The sequence below is a fragment of the Cyprinus carpio genome, chromosome A13, assembly GCF_018340385.1.
Source record: "Cyprinus carpio isolate SPL01 chromosome A13, ASM1834038v1, whole genome shotgun sequence".
In the NCBI taxonomy this organism is placed as follows: Eukaryota; Metazoa; Chordata; class Actinopteri; order Cypriniformes; family Cyprinidae; genus Cyprinus; species Cyprinus carpio.
This window is the reverse complement of record NC_056584.1, coordinates 18,847,511-18,866,504: the sequence shown is the minus strand read 5'-3', so window position 1 is coordinate 18,866,504 and position 18,994 is coordinate 18,847,511. Positions and strand designations below refer to the sequence as shown.

The 18,994-nt window shown below is 35.6% G+C and overlaps 1 protein-coding gene across 5 annotated transcripts in view; it reads left to right on the top strand.

The window, feature by feature from the left end:
- The first annotated feature begins 580 nt into the window (after nt 1-580).
- Nucleotides 581-18,994, top strand: part of rock2a (rho-associated, coiled-coil containing protein kinase 2a) — a 43,516-nt gene continuing 25,102 nt past the window's right edge. For 3 of the 5 annotated variants that reach the window (XM_042769187.1, XM_042769186.1, XM_042769185.1), the window contains exon 1: nt 581-1,472. In XM_042769187.1, coding sequence (XP_042625121.1) covers nt 1,374-1,472 — 99 coding nt within the window. In that variant the 5' untranslated portion in view covers nt 581-1,373. The remainder of the gene's footprint in view (nt 1,473-18,994) is intronic. The other 2 variants (XM_042769184.1, XM_042769188.1) reach the window with 2 other exon arrangements.

The following is an 18,994-nucleotide window of genomic DNA, read 5'->3' as shown; positions in this document are numbered from 1 at the left end:
TTATTGCAGTTGCATGTGTTTCCATTCAATTTAAATTAAGTAATTATAACTTTATAAATCAATGTTCTGATTGAATCATCTATTATCTAGTGAATCATTTGACCCTCCAGCTTTTGAACTCTAGCACCCTCTATACTAATTCAAAAAAAAAAAAACAAACAAAAAAAAAAAAAAAACAATCGACTCTCTAACACTTGCATTTTCTATTCTGTCTCTATTCTTGTTTTCTTTAAAACAGTCTCTAACATCACTATTTTCTATTCTTTTTCTAGTCTATCTTTTTGTTTTCTTTTTACGTTATTAAAAAAAAAACCTTGCTAACGTTACGTGCGTTAGGCTAACCGAGACTTGACACAGCACTTACACATTATTGCCCTTTAGTTGGTTTTGATTGCTTCTGTTGTCCTCGTTTGTAAGTCGCTTTTGATAAAGCGTCTGCTAAATAACTAAATGTAAATGTATTAGTTGATAACTCTAGAACCGCTCAAGGCGAATCGTTTGGACCAATTTTTTTTTTCGGATTCGGATCAACTGATTCATTTAAAAATGTCCGAGTCAAAAGACCGATTCGCTCACGAATCGGACATCGCTAGTTGATGTCAGAGAAACGAACTCGAGGCTCGAGCTACCTGCAGGAACACCGAAGAACCGATCCGCAGAACCGGCGCGAGCGACCTAATCCACTAACGACATGTGCAGACACTTTAGGAAAGCGCTTGCGAGTAACTTAAAATAAATAACTTTATCAGGAATTATTAATAATACATATAATACGCGCCGGTTCCGTTTCACGTCGTAGTTTAGTGTGTTGCAGGAATGCGTTGGAGTTTGTGGTCTGTTCGACTCCAACAGATGCTCGTCTTTGAACAACAGCGACGTTGTTTATGAATTGGGGAAGATTTGAAGTCAGGCTAGCCAGTCCGGAGCGCCCGGGAGAGGAGAGGGGGAGAGGAGACGAGACGAGGGGAGGGAGGAGAGCGGAGAGAGGCGGGGAGGGGAGGAGAGGAGAGGGGCGCCCAGAAAACGCCCTGCTGCTGAATCCTCTCAAAATTAAAACTTTATCGCGCCATTAACGGTACGCTCGCACTGAAGGATGAGAAGTTTGGCTCCTCTCAATTGTTTAAAGTAGCCACTTCATAGATTGTTTTGAGGGGGAAAGTTTGGAAAACCTCAATTGTTCCCATTGGATTAATGTTATTTTTTTCCGCTTTATTCTGGACAAGCACGGGGTACTTTTTGGAGGGCGGCGAGTTGGAGGCTGTATAGGCCCGCTGCTCGACAACTTGAAATAAGATCTCGCATCTTTAATGTGAACCAGAAAAGTTGTGCAGATCGCTCTTCGTTGCTCAGACTGGCGCCAGGACAAGGCAAAAATGTCGCTAGGAGCGGAGAGAAGGATGGAAAACCGGTTGAGAAAACTGGAAGCCATGCTCAAAGAGCCGCGGTCTGCGATCAACTTGGAAAGTTTGCTGGTAAGTTCCCCGTCCTTTTCTCATGAATGTTTAATGCCCCTCAAAGATCCGTTGCCCAGTGACACAGAGAAAAAAGAAATAGCAACAGCCTAACCGCGATGTTGCATTGCAGAAATGAGTGTCTAGTGAACGTTACGGTCGACTGTGAGGAAGCTGAGTGTGCACGATTATGTCTCTTTTAATGTCCTCGGTATTTGTACATAAACCTCGCCCCACTTCCTTCTTTCCTTGTCAGTAACTTGTGGATAATCTCAAGTCCCAGTCTCCGCGTATAAAACTATTCTCACGTACACTTGCCATATTTGAATAACTCCGCTGCGTCAAGTTCTGAGTTCATATGTTGCCTCGCTCCAAATATAGTAATATTGTTGGCCTGCAACATGACAATTTCGTAATCCCCCTTCCTGCTGTTGATGGCTTGTTTTTGTTCTGGAAGTAGACTGCTATTAACAGGCCTGCAGGTGAAGGTATGAGACACATTTCTAAGAGCAGGAATATTCACAGATTGATCTAATCTCTTCAAAGTGCACTTTTCCCCCCTTTGTGAATTTATAGATGAACGTTTAGTGCCCTTCCTTTCTTGTGTGTGGGCACATGTACAGCTCAGTTGGTGCCGAGTAATAATATTTCGCGAGCTTGTCAATCGGTTTATGTCTGATCTAGCTATTGACGAAAACAGAAGATAGGCAGAATGCCAGAAGTTAGATAAATCTGACAATAACCCTCTTTTTTTGGGACACCATCAAACAGGAAAGTGCAAAAACAAAAAACAAACGTATTATAAATTAAAATGATTTAAAAAGTTTCTTTTAGAGGTCTGTGATTATAAATAATTTAGTTTGAAAGCAATAGAAATTAATTGTAATGCTTGACAGAGGTTTTTTTTAATGACTGAAACTATTAGAGAGCCAAATAGCCCTTATAACGGTGATATTTTTGTATTATATATTTATATATTTATGCTGTTCTATAAAATATTAAGCAGCACAGCTGTTTTTTAACATTGATAGTAATAAGAAATGTAATTATGGACCAAATCAGCATATTAGAATGATTTCAAATTAGAATGTGACACTGAAGACACAATGGCTGTTGAAAATTCAGATTCGCCATCACAGGAATTAATTACATTTAAAATATATTAAAATAGCATTCATTTAAAATTCTAATTTTAATTCTCTTTATTTCTCAATGTTTTACCATATTTGTACCATAATTTTTATGATAAAATTAATGCAGCCTTGGTGAACAGAAGAGCTGTTTTCAAAAGAACAAACTTTTTTTTTAAATGAACTGCAACTGTATGTTATTGACAAAACCAATACTAGTTATTGGCCGATGCGAATAGTTTTATCACTAGTTAAGTCCTAAAATTGATGGTTAATGCTTAATTGTCTAATTTCTGCAACACTAATGACACTAAACTAAATTACGACCAACTCTCCCTCATCAACCATTGATTAGACCAACATATAAGACCCTGTTTACACTAGTGCAGTTTCGTTTTAAAAGTCTCCATTTTCGAGGGTCGAAAAGGACGGAGTAGTGTAAACGACAGGCATAACCGTAGCAAAATTTATGCGTTTTAATACGAAAATGCACCAGTGTAAACGTAGCCTTAGTCCCACCCCAAATTCTTCCCATTGGTTGAGTCAATGTTGTTGTGTTGGGCTGGTTGTGATGCATAAACTAACATTCATGATTTGACAGAACAACAGTGTTCAATCTTCAGGGAAACCACCTTATTAATGGATTACTTATGATTTTGGATAAGAAACTATTTGCATGCCTAAAAGAGTCTTTAAAAGAGTGTTTTAAATCATAATAATTACGTTAGCTTTAAGTATGCATGTTTGAACTTCATCACAGATGCATGAAGTAGACGTGAAACTTATTGCTTATAGTAAGTGAAGTGATTAATTTGAGGCAATCAAGGAGGCAGTTCTTTCTGTACTGAATGTTCCTGCATGCATAAACTGTATGTAAAATGGCATGTCAGATCTATGTGACTGATTAAAGTTAATCTGGTCCAAAACCAAACAATACTCCGCAGACGCTTGAAGCATGATTTGACTCACTGTGTCTGGGCCAGAGTTTGGTCTAAACTCTGAACAGATATCTGAGAGGAAGATATGGGTCATCCTTTCTGAGAGAATCGCTGTGTATGTTTATCAAGGAGGTGTGTGCTGTCCATTATGAGAGTGCTGGTGACAGAGTTTCTCCACAGCTGAAGAATGTGTGTGTTTCCTGAGGAGGAGATGAGCAGAGGAGAAGTGGGAAGCAGTGAGTGGGAGTAAACAGGCTTCACTCTCTTTCTTTCTTTCTCTCTGCCATTTATAGCTCAAGTTCCTCTCTGGTTTAGCTCAGGGCTTGAGATAGCTCTGTGTGAGAGTGTTTAGCTGTAACGAGATGCTTCTAGAAAACGCATCACACAGATATTTCCATTCCGTTAGTGGAATATATGAACTTACTTCCAATAAGAAGTTGAGAATGCAAACACTTCTTATCCCCATAAATACAAATGTTCTCTTTCTCTCTCTTTGGTTTCACCCCCTCATGATCTCTTTAACTTGTCATTACTTATAGCTCAAGCTGATTACTGTCAGTTATCCAGTATAATGCAATTGATTTCAATCCTTTAAATAAAGTATTTCAGCCTGAGATTATACCTGCTTTGAGCAGCCTGTGTGTGTTTGGGAGAGTGATGCCAAGTGAATTCATCAGGAATTTTTGGAATTTTCCAGGTATGTTTCCAAAGGCAATTTTCCATATTTTCGAAGTAATGTAATCCTTTTTTTTTTACTGTGATTACTGCCCTGTCTTATTTGCCACTAGCTCTGGCCACTTTTAACCGTGCAGAAAGATTACGTAGTGTTGTGCATCACCTCTGTCTTTTAGAGCAGGTGCAACACTGTGGTCAATTGTAGTCCAATAAATGTGTATAGATTCTGTACAAATCCAAGCTACATGCTGCATTTAGGTCTGTTAGTCCAACTTTAAAAAACAGACTGGTATGATTTCAGTTTAGACTGAAGTGTTTTAATGACATTGGAAGTGTCAATGCTACGGAAGTAGCGACAGATCAATACACTTGGTTCAATCCATTGGTTGTTTAATTGAATGGAGGTAGATCTGAATGCAAGCTTGCAGACTATTGTACGAAAGGGGCTGGGTTCATGAGGACAAAATGATTGGAGAAGTCCAGCATATACCAGCAGAGAGAAGTCTAGTGTTGTTTCACTAGAAGGTTGGATGGTTGCATTATGAAAAAAAATGAACATATGCATGAATAAATCACACACAATATTATCAATAACCCGCATTTAGAAAATTTCAACAAAATTGTTATAATTGGATGGAAATCAAACTTTTAACATGCATGTAAATGCAGTTACTGTGCATTCTGTTATAGTATTCTAATCCAGATGTGACCTATTGAACTGAAAATTCAGAAATGGCAACTGCTCCAACATTCCAAAGAGCGGATTTCTCCACTTAACCTGAAGATGATGTAATATTCCTGCTAAAGGGCAGCAATTGGAGATGTAGAAAAATACACTGTAAAAAATAAATTGTTGAGAAAACATAAAATGTCTAGGCAACTCGATGCAGTTAAAGTTTTAAGTTTTTTCAGCTATTGTTTTAATAATTGTACTAAGTAAAACTAATGCGTTTTGTCAATTTGAATTTGTTTGTTCACTAAATGCAAAATGCCTTGTTCAGCCAATATATTCATAAAGCCAACAAAAGATTTCTTGTTCAGTAAACCTTTTTTATTGCCTCTAATTAATTTCTTGATATGATAGTCAAATGTACTATATATGTCTTATAGGACACTTAATATGTTAAGTGAACCATGCTATGTTTGTAAAGAGGATAACAATCATCCTTACAAAACAAATAAATGTAAGATATAGTTCTACATTGCTGAACATACTTTAAACCTCAACACTTGACACACTAACCTGAAGAACGGTGACAATCAACAAATGTAAAATGATGAGCTCTTTACATCACAACACAACAAATAACTAACAATAATGACAAATCAACAACAACAACAACAAAAAACGTTTAAATGAAGTCATCAAACAGCAAAAAAAAAAACAACAACAACAGCTATATAACAATAACTACATCATTTATTCATGTTGCATTGCATGCTGGGAACTTACAAAGTTTTAACATTTCGGTAATATGAAATTCTTTGTTCAGACAACTGTACAGACAACATTTGGGGCAGTTCTGTTGGTCTGACAAGGGTTTTAATGTAGTTTCAAGAAAATATTTTTTTCTAAAAACTGGAAAATATGTAGTTGCTTTTTCACAGTGCAATTTTACACTAAGATAAACCGACACTCACTTTACCACAAATTCTTTCATCTTTTAACAAATGATCTTTCATGATCAGCATGTTAGCACATAATTAAGTTGGTTCCATTGAACAGTTAAAATTGGTCCTTTAAAATGGCCAGGTGGCAGTGTGGTCTGAGAGAAAGGGCAAAGGTCATGCTCAGGAGGGAAGGTTAATGAATAACCTGGCTGTCATTTATTTAGTGGCTGTCAGAAAGGCAACCCTTACACAGATAATTGTAGAGCACAATCCCAGGTTAACCGTAAAACCAGACTGCTATTCTTTATTCCTGGAAATCAGGTCTCGTGTTGCTCTGGATTGGGTCAAAGTGGAATGTTTCAGTTGCGGGTGTTTTTTAGACACTTTGCAACCCTGAATAAGTCTGGCTAAGATAACCGGCGGTCACGCTGTAGCCTGGAATGTTGATGGGCCTTATCTCTGTTCCCTTCTTCCCTTGAGGTGTGTGGATAGCCTCTGCTTGTATAGTTTGTGTGGTTGCAGTGGGTAAGAGATGCTGACCACAGTGTTCAAATTCCACCCTTATTCTGCACATGCACATTAGACCTGTGTTTTGTAACATAAAACTTGCAAATAAGCTACTTTTTTGTGTGAATTTTCCCTTTTAATTAAAAATTCTCTGGTCATTTTAAACATGTATTGAGGTATTTTTTTTTAGCTTAGAATATGTCCCTATGGATTAATTAGCCTATACGTGTTCCTTTTTGTTATTTGAAGATCATCATTGAAGATCATCACTTTTTTTTATCATGCCTTCATGATGTATGTTTTAAGCTTTTAAAATATTTTTAAACCATTTTATGTGTAGCCTATTTTTGATCTCAGGATTTTAATCTTTCACACTATAACCCTAATAAAGTTTTATTAAAACTTAGTGTACTTGTTTACAAAAGAGATGACCGTGCCAGTGAAGAGCTTGGGAGGGAATAAAGAAACGTATATCTAAAGGTAAATAAAGGTAAATATAATTTGTGAATCAAATATATATCGTGGCAGTGCCAAATGATAAACATTATTTGAGTTGTGGTGAAAAACTAGAAATGACATGGTTTTCTGAATATGCATGACAGACAAAATTCTCCTGTGATGCATGCAAAATACACTTTTATTGAATTATTATTTTTTTTTTGTAAGAGTTTTTGTGTGTTCACAGAACCAAAAGTGCCTTAGGTGAAGAAACACCCATGACTTCCTGTTCACACACACACAAAAAACAACCCTTTTATTAATCAAGTAATCTTAAAAAAGGTGTCACGGTTTCCACAAAAATATTAAGCAGTTTTAAACTTATTTGATAATGAAAATTAATATTTTTTGAGCACAAAATCAGCATGTTAAAATGATTCTGCTATCACAGGAAAAAAATAATAAAAAAATGAAAACAGTTATCTTAAGTTGTGACAGTAAAGATTAGATTGTTTTAAATCTCCTCTGTCTATTTTAAGTAATTGCTGTTCATTTGAACTTTCTACTAAGAATCCTGAAGAAATGTATCATGGTTTCCAGAAACATATTAAGAGGCACAACTGTTTTCGACATTGATAATATGAAGAAATGTTTCTTAGGCACCACATCAGCATTTTAGAATGATTTCTGAAGGATCATGTGACACTGAGGTCTGAAGTAATAGCTCCTGAAATTCAGCTTTGCATCATAGGTACATTCAGCCTTGGTGAGTATAAGAGACTTATTTCATGAATATTAAAAATTTTACAGTCCCTTACATTTTAAACAGTAGTGTAGGTTCGGAGCAACATTCTTTAAAAAAAGCAGACCAGGCATCTCCTCTCCGAAACGCAAATGCATCTTGGAATCTCTGAATCCTCACTTTTACTGTAACTGTATCTATGTGCTGGTGTCTAACCGATCTCAGCTCCTGTACCTTGTAGAAGAGTTACAAATGGCACGTCTTCCACACTGAAGCAATAACATGAGCACACACTCCAGTGAAAGCTGTTGTGTTTGTAAGGTTTATCCAGGAACATCTGGGATAAGCAGGAGTCCAGCTGGATCCTCATACTGTTATTGTTTGCTGTCATTGTTGGATCTTATCAGCCTGCAGCAGGTTCAATCTCATCTGGAGAGGATCTGTTCTGCAGCGGGAGAGGAGATGTGATGCACACAGAAGTGAAATATGGAGTTTCATTGGATGCTGTGCTGATGAGTCCTTCCCATACTCTTGTAAACATCCCGTGTCATGTATTGGTGGAGCTGGATTTTGTATTGTTTATGTCAACACCATTAGCAGGAGCTACTGTTTTGCTGGTGAATCCAACAAGTTCTGCTTTAGTTGTTTGTGTGTGTGTGTGGCTGGAGGCAGACTGTAGTATGTCTCTGGGAGAGGGACAAGTTTTTCTTTTTAGACACGAAACTTTTCTCTGAAATTATCAGATTTCTTTGACACCTGATATTTACCTACTTTAACTTTTGGTGTAATTTTACATTTATTGGATAGTGCACAAAATCTGTAATTTGCTCCAAACAAACTTTCTTGCGTGGAACACAAAAATCTAAATTTAAAAAAATATCCTGATCACACTTTTCAATACAATGCTGTAAAAAAAGCTATGAAAATTTCTTGCTAGTTCACAAGAGAAATGGACATAAAAAAATAAAAACGAACTGTATTTGTTAACAAATAATTTTTTTGAGGTAAACTTTTCAAATAGTCTTTTAATCCCGTTCACAATTCTAGGCTGAAAGATTTGGTTTTTGAATCAACTGATCCACGTTTCAAGACTCACTGACTCAAGGTTGAATAATATCAGTGAATATCAACCAGTCTTTGTTCATTTTCATTAATACTTGGTCCGGAGAAATTCACCTTTAGTGTCCCACTGAGAAAGTCTGTTGGTTTGGAACGACTTGATGATGAGTAAATGACCACAGCATTTTTATTTTTGGGTGAACTAATCTTTTAATGAAATATAACTTGTTCTACGTTTCTGAAATATGGTTTCTCTTAAAATATTGGGTTGTCAAAAGGATCTCCCTGGACAGCTCTTTCCGAGAATAGAAATGGTAACTGAAATGAAAGGTTTGGCCAGTGTGGTTTCTTTATACCAGACCTCTTTGTGTGAAATACCAGAATGCATCAACCACATTGAAAACTGCCCAACAGTGGTTTTAGAAGTGATTTGAGGGCAAATGGAGCTTCTCAGCAAGATGTATTAAATGCAGAGCTTCGTAACCAGACAGCAGGATGTACATTCTACACTGTAAACAAAATCTGTAGTTTTTACAAAATAATTTTGGCAGCTGTGGTTGCCAGAATAATTTTGTAAAAAATACTTAAAAACTGTAAAAAACATTTAAAGAGCAAACTGCAAATTTTACAGTATAAAACTACAAACAAGAAAATATGAGTGTAAACTAGTAAATTCAACAATGCACACCAGAGTCCTGCACGGGTCCATTTTTGGAGACCCGTACCCGCAAAGTTCAGCACCAGATCCGACCCGTCAACCGTGATAATATCAAAATTAAATCCGCACCAGCCCAGACCCATTAATATTTGTCCCGTTACCCAATCCGTGCCTGCGATAAATCACACACGCTAAAATCATTCCAATTAAAGTGCTTTATTTTTTATCTCGCACCTCTCTCAACATCACAACAGCGTCATGAATGGGCTAATGAAACAGGCTAAAGTGTGCTTTGTTTTGTGCCATTCAAGTAGCCTACCATCGGCACCTAAATAGGCTATGGAACCTGATAACTATACGCAAATAGACCTATTCATGAAAAAAAAAAAGAACAAGAAAAAATACAACCTGAGCCTGTCGCTCACAAACAATAGCCTTACTAGGCTACGAGAAGCATCAACAAAAGTAGCACAGTCGCAGTGGTGGTGACGTGATGGGTCAAATGTCATATCGTTGTTGCATATGTGTAATGATAATTTAGACATACAAATATTGCACACATTTTTCATCCGCCCTACTACCCGCCCGCAAGGAGTTAATTATCCACCCGCATCCCTGCCCGTGAATTTCAGGAATGTCACAATCCAACCGTTTTAGCCACTTTTATGCGGGTACCCGCGGGAACCCGACCCGTTGCAGGACTCTAATGCACACTGCTACTAAAATCTGTTTTGCATCTTTAACATAAACTGACAACCACCATAATAATGCAGGTGATAAAAGAGACAGCAATATGAAGAATCAGTTCATCACAGGTAGCTTTTCCATAAGCTGAAGTATATACTAATATATTGAAGGCACACAGAGTCATTCACGCAAACACTAAACACCATTATGGTAACACGCATGACACTTAAATAATGCAATAAACATTAATAAAAAACAGAAGATATAAAATAAACCCAAATAACAAACATGACAAAACTATTAAGAAACATGATTATTTCAACAAAATACTTTCAACAAAATCCGCAGGGAATTCTGGGAATATCCGTTTACAGTTTTTTTACTGTAAATTATACATTGATTTGATCTTTTTTTTTACTTGTTCACAGTGTTATTTATGTTGTTTTATGGTATTGTATTGTGCTGCTGAGAAGTTCCACACCCTTGTTGTGCTTTGTCATTAAGTTTTATCTGATTGCCCTGGTGGACGTGAGATGCGTCATCCTCAGGAGATGGGTGTTTTGAAGACCTCTGTGTATAGTTAAAGGAAAACCCACATTATTTATTGCATTCATTTGATTAACAAGAAATACAATGAAAATAGTTATAGATTTTGAAATATTACAATGAATACATAAAAAAGGGAATTTAATCCTGTGATGGCAAAGCTGAATTTTAAGCAGCATTACTCAGTCTTCAGTGTCACATGATCCTTCAGAAATCATTCTAATATGCTGATTTTGTTCTCAAGAAACATTTCTTCTTTATTATTGAAAACAGTGTTGCTTAATATTTCTATGGAAACTGTGATACATTTTTTCAGAATTCTTTGATGGATAGAAAGTTAAAAAGAACAGCTTTTTTATATAAAAATCTTTTGTAACATTATAATATGTCTTATATGTATGTCTTCACTGTTACTTTTGATCACTTTAATGTGTCCTTGCTGAATAAATGTATTAGTTTCTTAAAAAAAACAAAAACAAATGTACATTTACTTCGTAGATAGTTCAGGTAGCTGTTAGAACCAGATTGTTACATTAACTTTGACAAGTTGTTTTCCATATCGACTGAAACCGATCGTTGTCAGTGTAATTTTTGAACAGATGTTTTGAATGTTCCTTCTCCGTGTCTCAATTTCCACTGAATATTCAGTTCAATTCAGTTTTATTTGTAGTGCTTTTCACAATACAAATCGTTGCAAAGCAGCTTTTCAGAAAATTAATGTTTCTACATTATATTTAGAAATAGCTTATCAGTGGTGACTATCTCAAGTTGATGTCCATATGGCAGTAAAGTACAGTAAAAAAAATATTGTGCTTTTTTTGGCATGCACTCGGTGTTCATGTAATCCTGTCTCTGTGTGCATTGAAGGATGAGACATGTTTTAACTGGACTAATGGCATTAGCAAATTAGGCTAATTAAAACGTCTGACTAACTAATGGAGGATGAAGAATGCTGTTGAACACTCTTCAGCAATCTGTCAGCGGTGGTATGTGACGCTAACCAGCTTCATGCTGTTGAGTTTACAGAGTTTCATTCGAATCGGATATGATTCATGATCTTTACTGCACTGGAAACCACTGCTCTACATTCTTCAGAGATCAGTCTGGCTGACATATTAATAAACACATGGGTTATAGAGCCTGCTGCATTTATTAGGTGTGTATGGGTGTCTTCGAGAGAAGGAGTGATGTAGCGTACCTCATCACATTGCTATCAAGCCTGTGTTTATGCGTGTGTACGTACTTTGCTTTCTGATCTCTGATTCTGAGGGGCGGTGATTCAGCATTAAATTGTTGATGAGCAGCTGTTTAATGTTGCTCTAGTCACTTTTCAAAAATAATGTATAATGGCTACATAGGCAGCTCATTGTGTTTTGGAACAGAACCAGTGTAATTCATTGTTTGCCACAGGTGGATATACTTCACGTCATTGATTTGTGTCTGTGCGCATTCATTTGCTAAAGTGAAGAGCAGGAATGCTGCGTTCATTTTATTTTTAGTACATTTTAATCCACTGAATAGCCACTTCATGGTAGATGGATTGATAGATGAGTGAAACACTTTATTTCTGTTACTCAGCACAATTAGGCTTTTACTTTAAGAGAAACCCCATCACAAGTAAAAGTGGTTTTTTGGACAATCATCAAATTACACTCCAAACACATGAGTTACAAGAACCATTTGCAGTTCTTGTCCTGAAGGTGCTTCAATAATGACTCTGACTTTGACGATAGGAATGTGTCCAGTCTGTTTAGACAGGTCAGTTTGAAATGAAGTGGGAATGCAGCTTATGAAATTCTCATATTGGTTACAGGAAGTTCAGAGGTAACTAGTTAACTAATACATGTGCTAATAGTGGTTTATAAGACATACATGCACAAGATGTCTGTATATCAGGGTTTTTCATGACTCAAAATAAGGTTGAGGTGATACCATCCTGATCATGTGCACACATTGTACACACCCTTTAACTGGCTGAAATAAACACTTTTTACATGCAAGTTGCAACATATTTTAGGTGTTCTAATAATTAGATGATTGAAGAAAATGACAATTATCAAGTTAAATTTTACAAAAACATACCTGTTGAGCATTAAATTAAATACAGCATAACAGCTAAAATGGGCCCTTTATTATAGGTGAACTTAAACATAACATTATATTGTTAAACACTCATTCCTTATAGTATCTTGGTTCATGCATGTTGCTTTGATCCAGTATATTTTTACCCACTTATTATAAAGTGTCTTTCTAGAAAACAAAACATTTTATTACAACCTTACGCGAATTCTTCTGATAGAATACATCATGAAATTTAATTGCAGCAGGATAACAGGTGCATGCACTGATACCATTTTTTTTTTTTCAGAACTTATCCAATCCAATACCAAAAATTTGTCCAAGTATTGTCCAATACCGATACCGATCCGATACCAGCAAAGTTTTTTTTTTTAAATCAGCCTGTACCTGTTTTGTGTGTTAAACGCAATCTACTAAATATAGACAGCTTCATTATACAGAAAAATAACAAATGAAAAATATATAATCATAATCTATGACAAAAATACTATTATAAACTAGGTTAGTGGATAATTCAGCAGCAAAAGTTGCTCTAGAGAAATGATGAGTGCACAGTATTTTGATCAAATATAAACATTAAGTGAAAAACCATTTAATGGGGAACAAATAAAAGTGAATAAGTGTAGGACTAAATCTGGTAAAATGTTACACATTGCTCTTTGTATTGTTGTAAAGTACTTTCATGAAAAACAATTAAATATATTTATATATATAAATAAAATTAAAAGACATTTTAAATGTCTAGCACAGAAATGAGGCAGCAACATATGATAGATAGGACAGAACAAGAAAGGCTATTAACAATTTTTCATTGCACAAAAGTATTATATTATGAAAGGCTCAAAGCTCTTTATGTGCATCCAGTGCACAGAATGATGCGCTAGAAGTCACAGTGCAAAAAGTTCAAAGCACAAAGGGAAGAGATATTGGTGCATAGTGTATTATATCTGTGATATAGTTTTTTCTTTTAACTGTTTTAAATTTTAGTTACTGTGCCCATGAAGAACAATTGATTGTGCTCTCTACTCCAGTGTTACATGAAAGTAAAGTAACATGATTTAGAAACTGTACTAAACTCCAGCAAGATAAAGTTCTTTTATGCAAAACCACTAATCTTTATCTACAGATCAAGTGTAATAATAGGAACAATTCTCACAATAATCTTTGTGAGAATTTTATCGGCTTGACTGTCGTAACTATGGTTGTGCTGATAGATGATAGTATCGTGTATCGACGATAGTCAGAGATCTCGACAATAGCAGATGTCTTTGTCGATAGTGAAGGCGATATTAGGCTCATTCTCCTATTAATGTATTAAGTTATTATTATTGATTTAAATTATTATTATTATTGCCCATTAAAATTCGGCTATTATTATCAAATTGCCCTGCTATTTCATTATTGCATTAAGCGGCCCATTACAATATGAAGAGGCTGTAGCCGGTGAAGGAGTCTCCAACCACAAACCAGTCTTGATATAAATTTCGTTACACTTTAATCTGAATGGCCTATATATGTGCAATATTTTTGAGCCCCCGTTACTGAGTTTTGTGCCACATATTTAGTGTTAACTTGTTTCTGTGGTTGCGTCAGCTTTAAAGTATAAATACTTTATATTTTTATTTTTCATGTCCTAAAATACTTTATATTTAACATATTCGTTTATGTCCAATATTTAGTGTTAAACTGTTGGTCTTTAAAATAAGTCTGCTTTTGATTTTTGCTGTTGATTGATTTTTGTCACAGGACGTGCGGTCTTATAATAATCATATAATCCCGAGTGTATGAACTAGCTGTTTTAAATATTTTTATATTGAACATGTTAGTTTATCGGTAGGTTTGAAAGTATATCATTTAGATTATTGGTGCTTCCAGGAGCAGAATGTGGAAGGGATATGGAAACTCATCATCGGAAGAGACAGGGCAGGTTATGAACACGTAATATGATTGACAAATGAGCAGCGAATGAGAGAGTCATAACAGCGATCGTGGAAGAGAAAACATAGACAGGCAGCGCTTGAAGCAGCAAATGCTTATCATATCGCGGAAATCAGTGGAAAATGAATAGAAATTCTGATTCTGCGTATCAAGATAAAGTAAACATGTATAAAGATATCAGTATTTCTCAAAATTTGCTCACTTTTGGGCTAAAAGTCCTAATGGACGCTGTTCAGTGACGCTTGCATGTGACTCCCTCCCTGAGTTTTGTCGACAACCAGAGACGGCTTCCTCATAATTCTCTGTGCAGGAAAAACCCCTGAAGAAGCTTTGATATCTATTTTGACAGATTCTATAGGGAAGCCCTCTTTACTCTGTGTTGCACGCATATTTGAGTAATATATAAAATATCTTTTAAAGTTTGACTTTTTAAGCCTTTCCAGAGCTTTTCAGGTCCCTCCTTCCTTTCATTAGAGTGCTCTCTCTCTCTCTCTCTCTCTCTCTCTCTCTCTCTCTCTCTCTCTCTCTGTGGGCAGATAGGAGAAACACTGCCATATAAGGTGGTGTGATAGTGGCCTTGTCCATTTTTACTTGGGAACAGCAGCTGTTTCTCTCGCCCCCTCAGTCAAAACAACCAGGAAACCTTCTCCTCAGTACTTTCTAAGAGTTACATAAATCCTGCCCACTGTGACACTTTCTCTGCCTGCCTATTGTTGACCGGGAAATCGTCTCAGCATGGTAAAATCGCTGTAATGTGCAGGGTCAGAAGCGTTTTTTTTTTTTTTTTTTTTTAAGAATTCTCTCATGCTCACCTCAGCTGCATTTATTTGATCAAAAATACAGTAAAAACACTAATATTGTGAAATATTACAGTTTTAATATATATTCTAATTCATTTTTTCCCCCTTTGATAGCAAAGCTGAATTTTCAGCATTATTGCTCCAGTCTTCAGTGTCATTCCTCAGGAATCATTCTATGCTGATTTGGTTCTCAAGAATATCAATTTTGTAAACAGTTGAACTTTTTAACATTTTTATGGGAACACGATTCTTTGCGGAGTAAAAAATTCAGAAGAGCGGCATTTATTGGAAATAGAAATCTGTTGTAACATTATACATGTCTTTACTTTATATGTATTTTGGATAATATGGATATATGTGGCCATATGTGTCTTTGCTATGAATGTGGGTGTGTAAATGTCTCGTATAGCATTGTTAATGTGACCTTGAGCTATGGAAAGGCGCTATATAAATAAAACTTCTTCTACTGTCCCTTTTGGTCAGTAGCATCCTTGATGAATAAAAGTATTAATTTATTTTGTTTTATCTTAATACGCACAAACATTTGAATGGTATTATGAATGTTATGTTATAATAATAAGAATAAACTAGTGGTTCAACGAATCACAAAACTCACAGTTTGGATATTGCATTTGTTGAGTCAAAGATCAAATAAATTTTGCAAACAGCAAGAATTTTTTTTTTTATATCAGTGTAACTTTGCTTTCCATTTATTACATAATTACTTATTACTTCAGTACCACAGCAAAAACTACTATTAAACTACTTAACTAAGAAAGTTCAAACTTGACTAAAACCAAATGAAATAATTACCGTAAGTGTAAAATAACAGTATAAATTAAATCTAGATTTATCTTTGTCAAAGCTGTGTATATTGTTGTTTGATTAACATTATTGACAGCAGCAGGTATTTATAGGCTGCTGTCCCTTTAAGACCTGATGCATGAATCCAGTAAGATGCGTCACATCCGATTTCTTTCTCAGATGTTTTCGTTCACTTAAGACATAACCAACTGTGTTTATGGGTATTTAGAATATTGTGTGTATGCGTCTGTTCAAACGCAAGAAGATATGAATGAGGAATCAACTCGGTTTTCACATGCTGTCTGAAATGTGCCTCTCTGTGTGCACACAGACAACTGAGTACCGAATTGAGATCTCTTTGCCTCTTCTTGCACTGGAATAGTTTAAAATTGCTTGAATGTGTAATTTGGCAAGACAAAACACATACAAATGATAAACTTTCACTCTATGATGGTTAAATTTTGGAATTAATCCGCAAATCACATGCATGCTGAACTTTTGTGTCTGGTCCATACAGATCATGGATCGACTACGATCCATTTAACCCCAAGAATAAACTGACTTTGATTTTATATCATTAAGGTTTTGATTTTTGCATTGATGGTTTTAAGAAATGTGTTATAGGTTTCAGGAAGTGACTCTTAGCAAGTGTGAACAACTGTAAAATCCGGATGCTAGTGACATGCCAATGTTTCTGCCAGACCAATTAAATGACAGAATGTTTTATTTTGAGATTATCTGCACTGACTGAAAACTGCATGGTGGATTTACAGAAGTGGTAGTTCCCTTTTTGTCTGTTCCAAAACCTGCCAACAGCTTTGTCAATGGATAATAAACATTTTCTGAACAAATGTTTGTAGTTAATGTTAAGTAAATATTGTGCAACATTTAGCATTTAATTTCAACATGTCTCATTTGCCATCATACAAGTTTATTACGCATAAAAATTGATGTTAAATCAGCCATCTGCCACCCATCTCTCTAGATACTGGCATCAGCATCAGTTTAGTTGAAGTGTTCTTCAACTCTTAACTAAATACAACAGGTTGTGTGAAGGATTACAGAATAAAGATAATTGTAATTGTTCGGTTGGCGAACATTCGGTGCATTCGGTCTTTATTCTGTAATCCTTTATAGAGAATAAGCGAAAATACAGAATAAATTGTACTGAACAATGACATGATGCGATCAAATAGCAACCAGCAAAGAGTGAGAGGAGCACACTTTTTACAAACATGTCAGCAGTGTGGAAGCATTTAAAATTGTCTGAAAAAGATTCAAAAATCATTACAAGCACCGACAGCGAGAGACTGTTTAGTACTGCATCACCTTCGATGAAAAGAGGATTGTTGCTGGTTACTGTAAGATGATTGAAATCGTGAAATGGCCTTAAACAATTAGTAAATAAACTGCAGAATGTTATGTTTTTAATATACACACAAATTGCATGTATTCTGACAGCGCTGCACAAACTTGTGGCGCCATTTGCTTGTTAACCAGGATTAAAAGTTCAAAGCGTGAGGAAAATCTGCGCTAAAACAATCTTACTAGTCAGTTGCTCAGTCACATTTTTATGAATTTTTATAAGGCATGTGACAATGCGGTATGTGCGATGTATTCGTAATGAGACTCGTTTGTATATCTGCTGTTGTCAACAAAAAGAACCACTGATGTCTTCCTGCGCATTTCCGCCAAAATAAGAGTTAAGAGAAAGCAAGAACTCCATCAACATTCATAAATGTTAGTATTGTAATTTTACTGTTGTTCTGTAAAATAAAATAAAAAAGTAAGACAATAATAATGATAATAATAATTACAACAGCTCTTTTAATACATTTATTATAACATTAACACAAAGTGTTCAAATTGGGATCTGTAATATTAGGTCCCTTTATACAGTGGTTCCCAACCACGTTCCTGGAGGCCCCCCAACACTGCAGGTTTTCCATGTCTCCTTAATCAAACACACCTGATTCAGATAATCAGCTCATTAGTAGAGACCTCAAGACTTGAAATGGGTGTGTCAGACAAAGGAGAGATGCAAAATGTGCAGTGTTAGGGGCCTCCAAAAATGAGGTTGGGAACCACTGCCTTAATATATGTCCCTTAATATAAGTCTCTTCTGCTCAGCAAGGCTGCTTTTATTTGTACAGTAAAAAATACATGCCTGATTCAAGAAGGGGGTCTGATGGCCCAAAAAAAAATATTTTACTAACTTTGTTGGTATAATGTCTGCTAGAATGTAAAAAATGTTCAGTGTTAAATATTTTTAAGTTGTTGTTTTTTAATTGATTGTTTTCTTTGAAAAGCAAGACAAAACAGTAAAAAGCACATTTTGGCTATTTAATTTATGCAATGGTGAAAAAAATTGGCAAAATACATAAAAAACTTGAAAAAACATGTTCTGTATTCGGCCTTTGGCCCAGTGTTTCATTTTGTTCGGCTTCGGCCAAGAATTTTCATTTCGGTGCATCCCTCGTATTTTCTACAGGATTTCTCATTTCTACAGTAAACAATGTGCAAACGAACATACCAGGTTGCTGCAATTGAATTGGGGCACATTGTTATTTGCTTTACATGTTGTGATGTCACTCGCTGTGTTAAATGAGCTCTTTCCTTTTTTCAATAATATTTAACTTTCTATATTCCACTTTCCTTGATGTTTCATTTTATGTTTATTTTATCCTCCTATTTTTATTTCTGATCTCAGTTCAGACTTCAGATTATTGTATTACTGACTGATGCATATTTCAAATTTCCAGATATCAGTCCACTAATCAGCATATAATATCAGTATACAGCTAATTGTTACACACAGGAGAGCTATTAAACTGAGACGTTGTCAGGGTGAAACTGTGAGAATGAGGAGTGTGAGAGCGAGAGGATGTCTGCGGGTTTAACTGAAGTGTGAATAATCATTCGTCATTATTG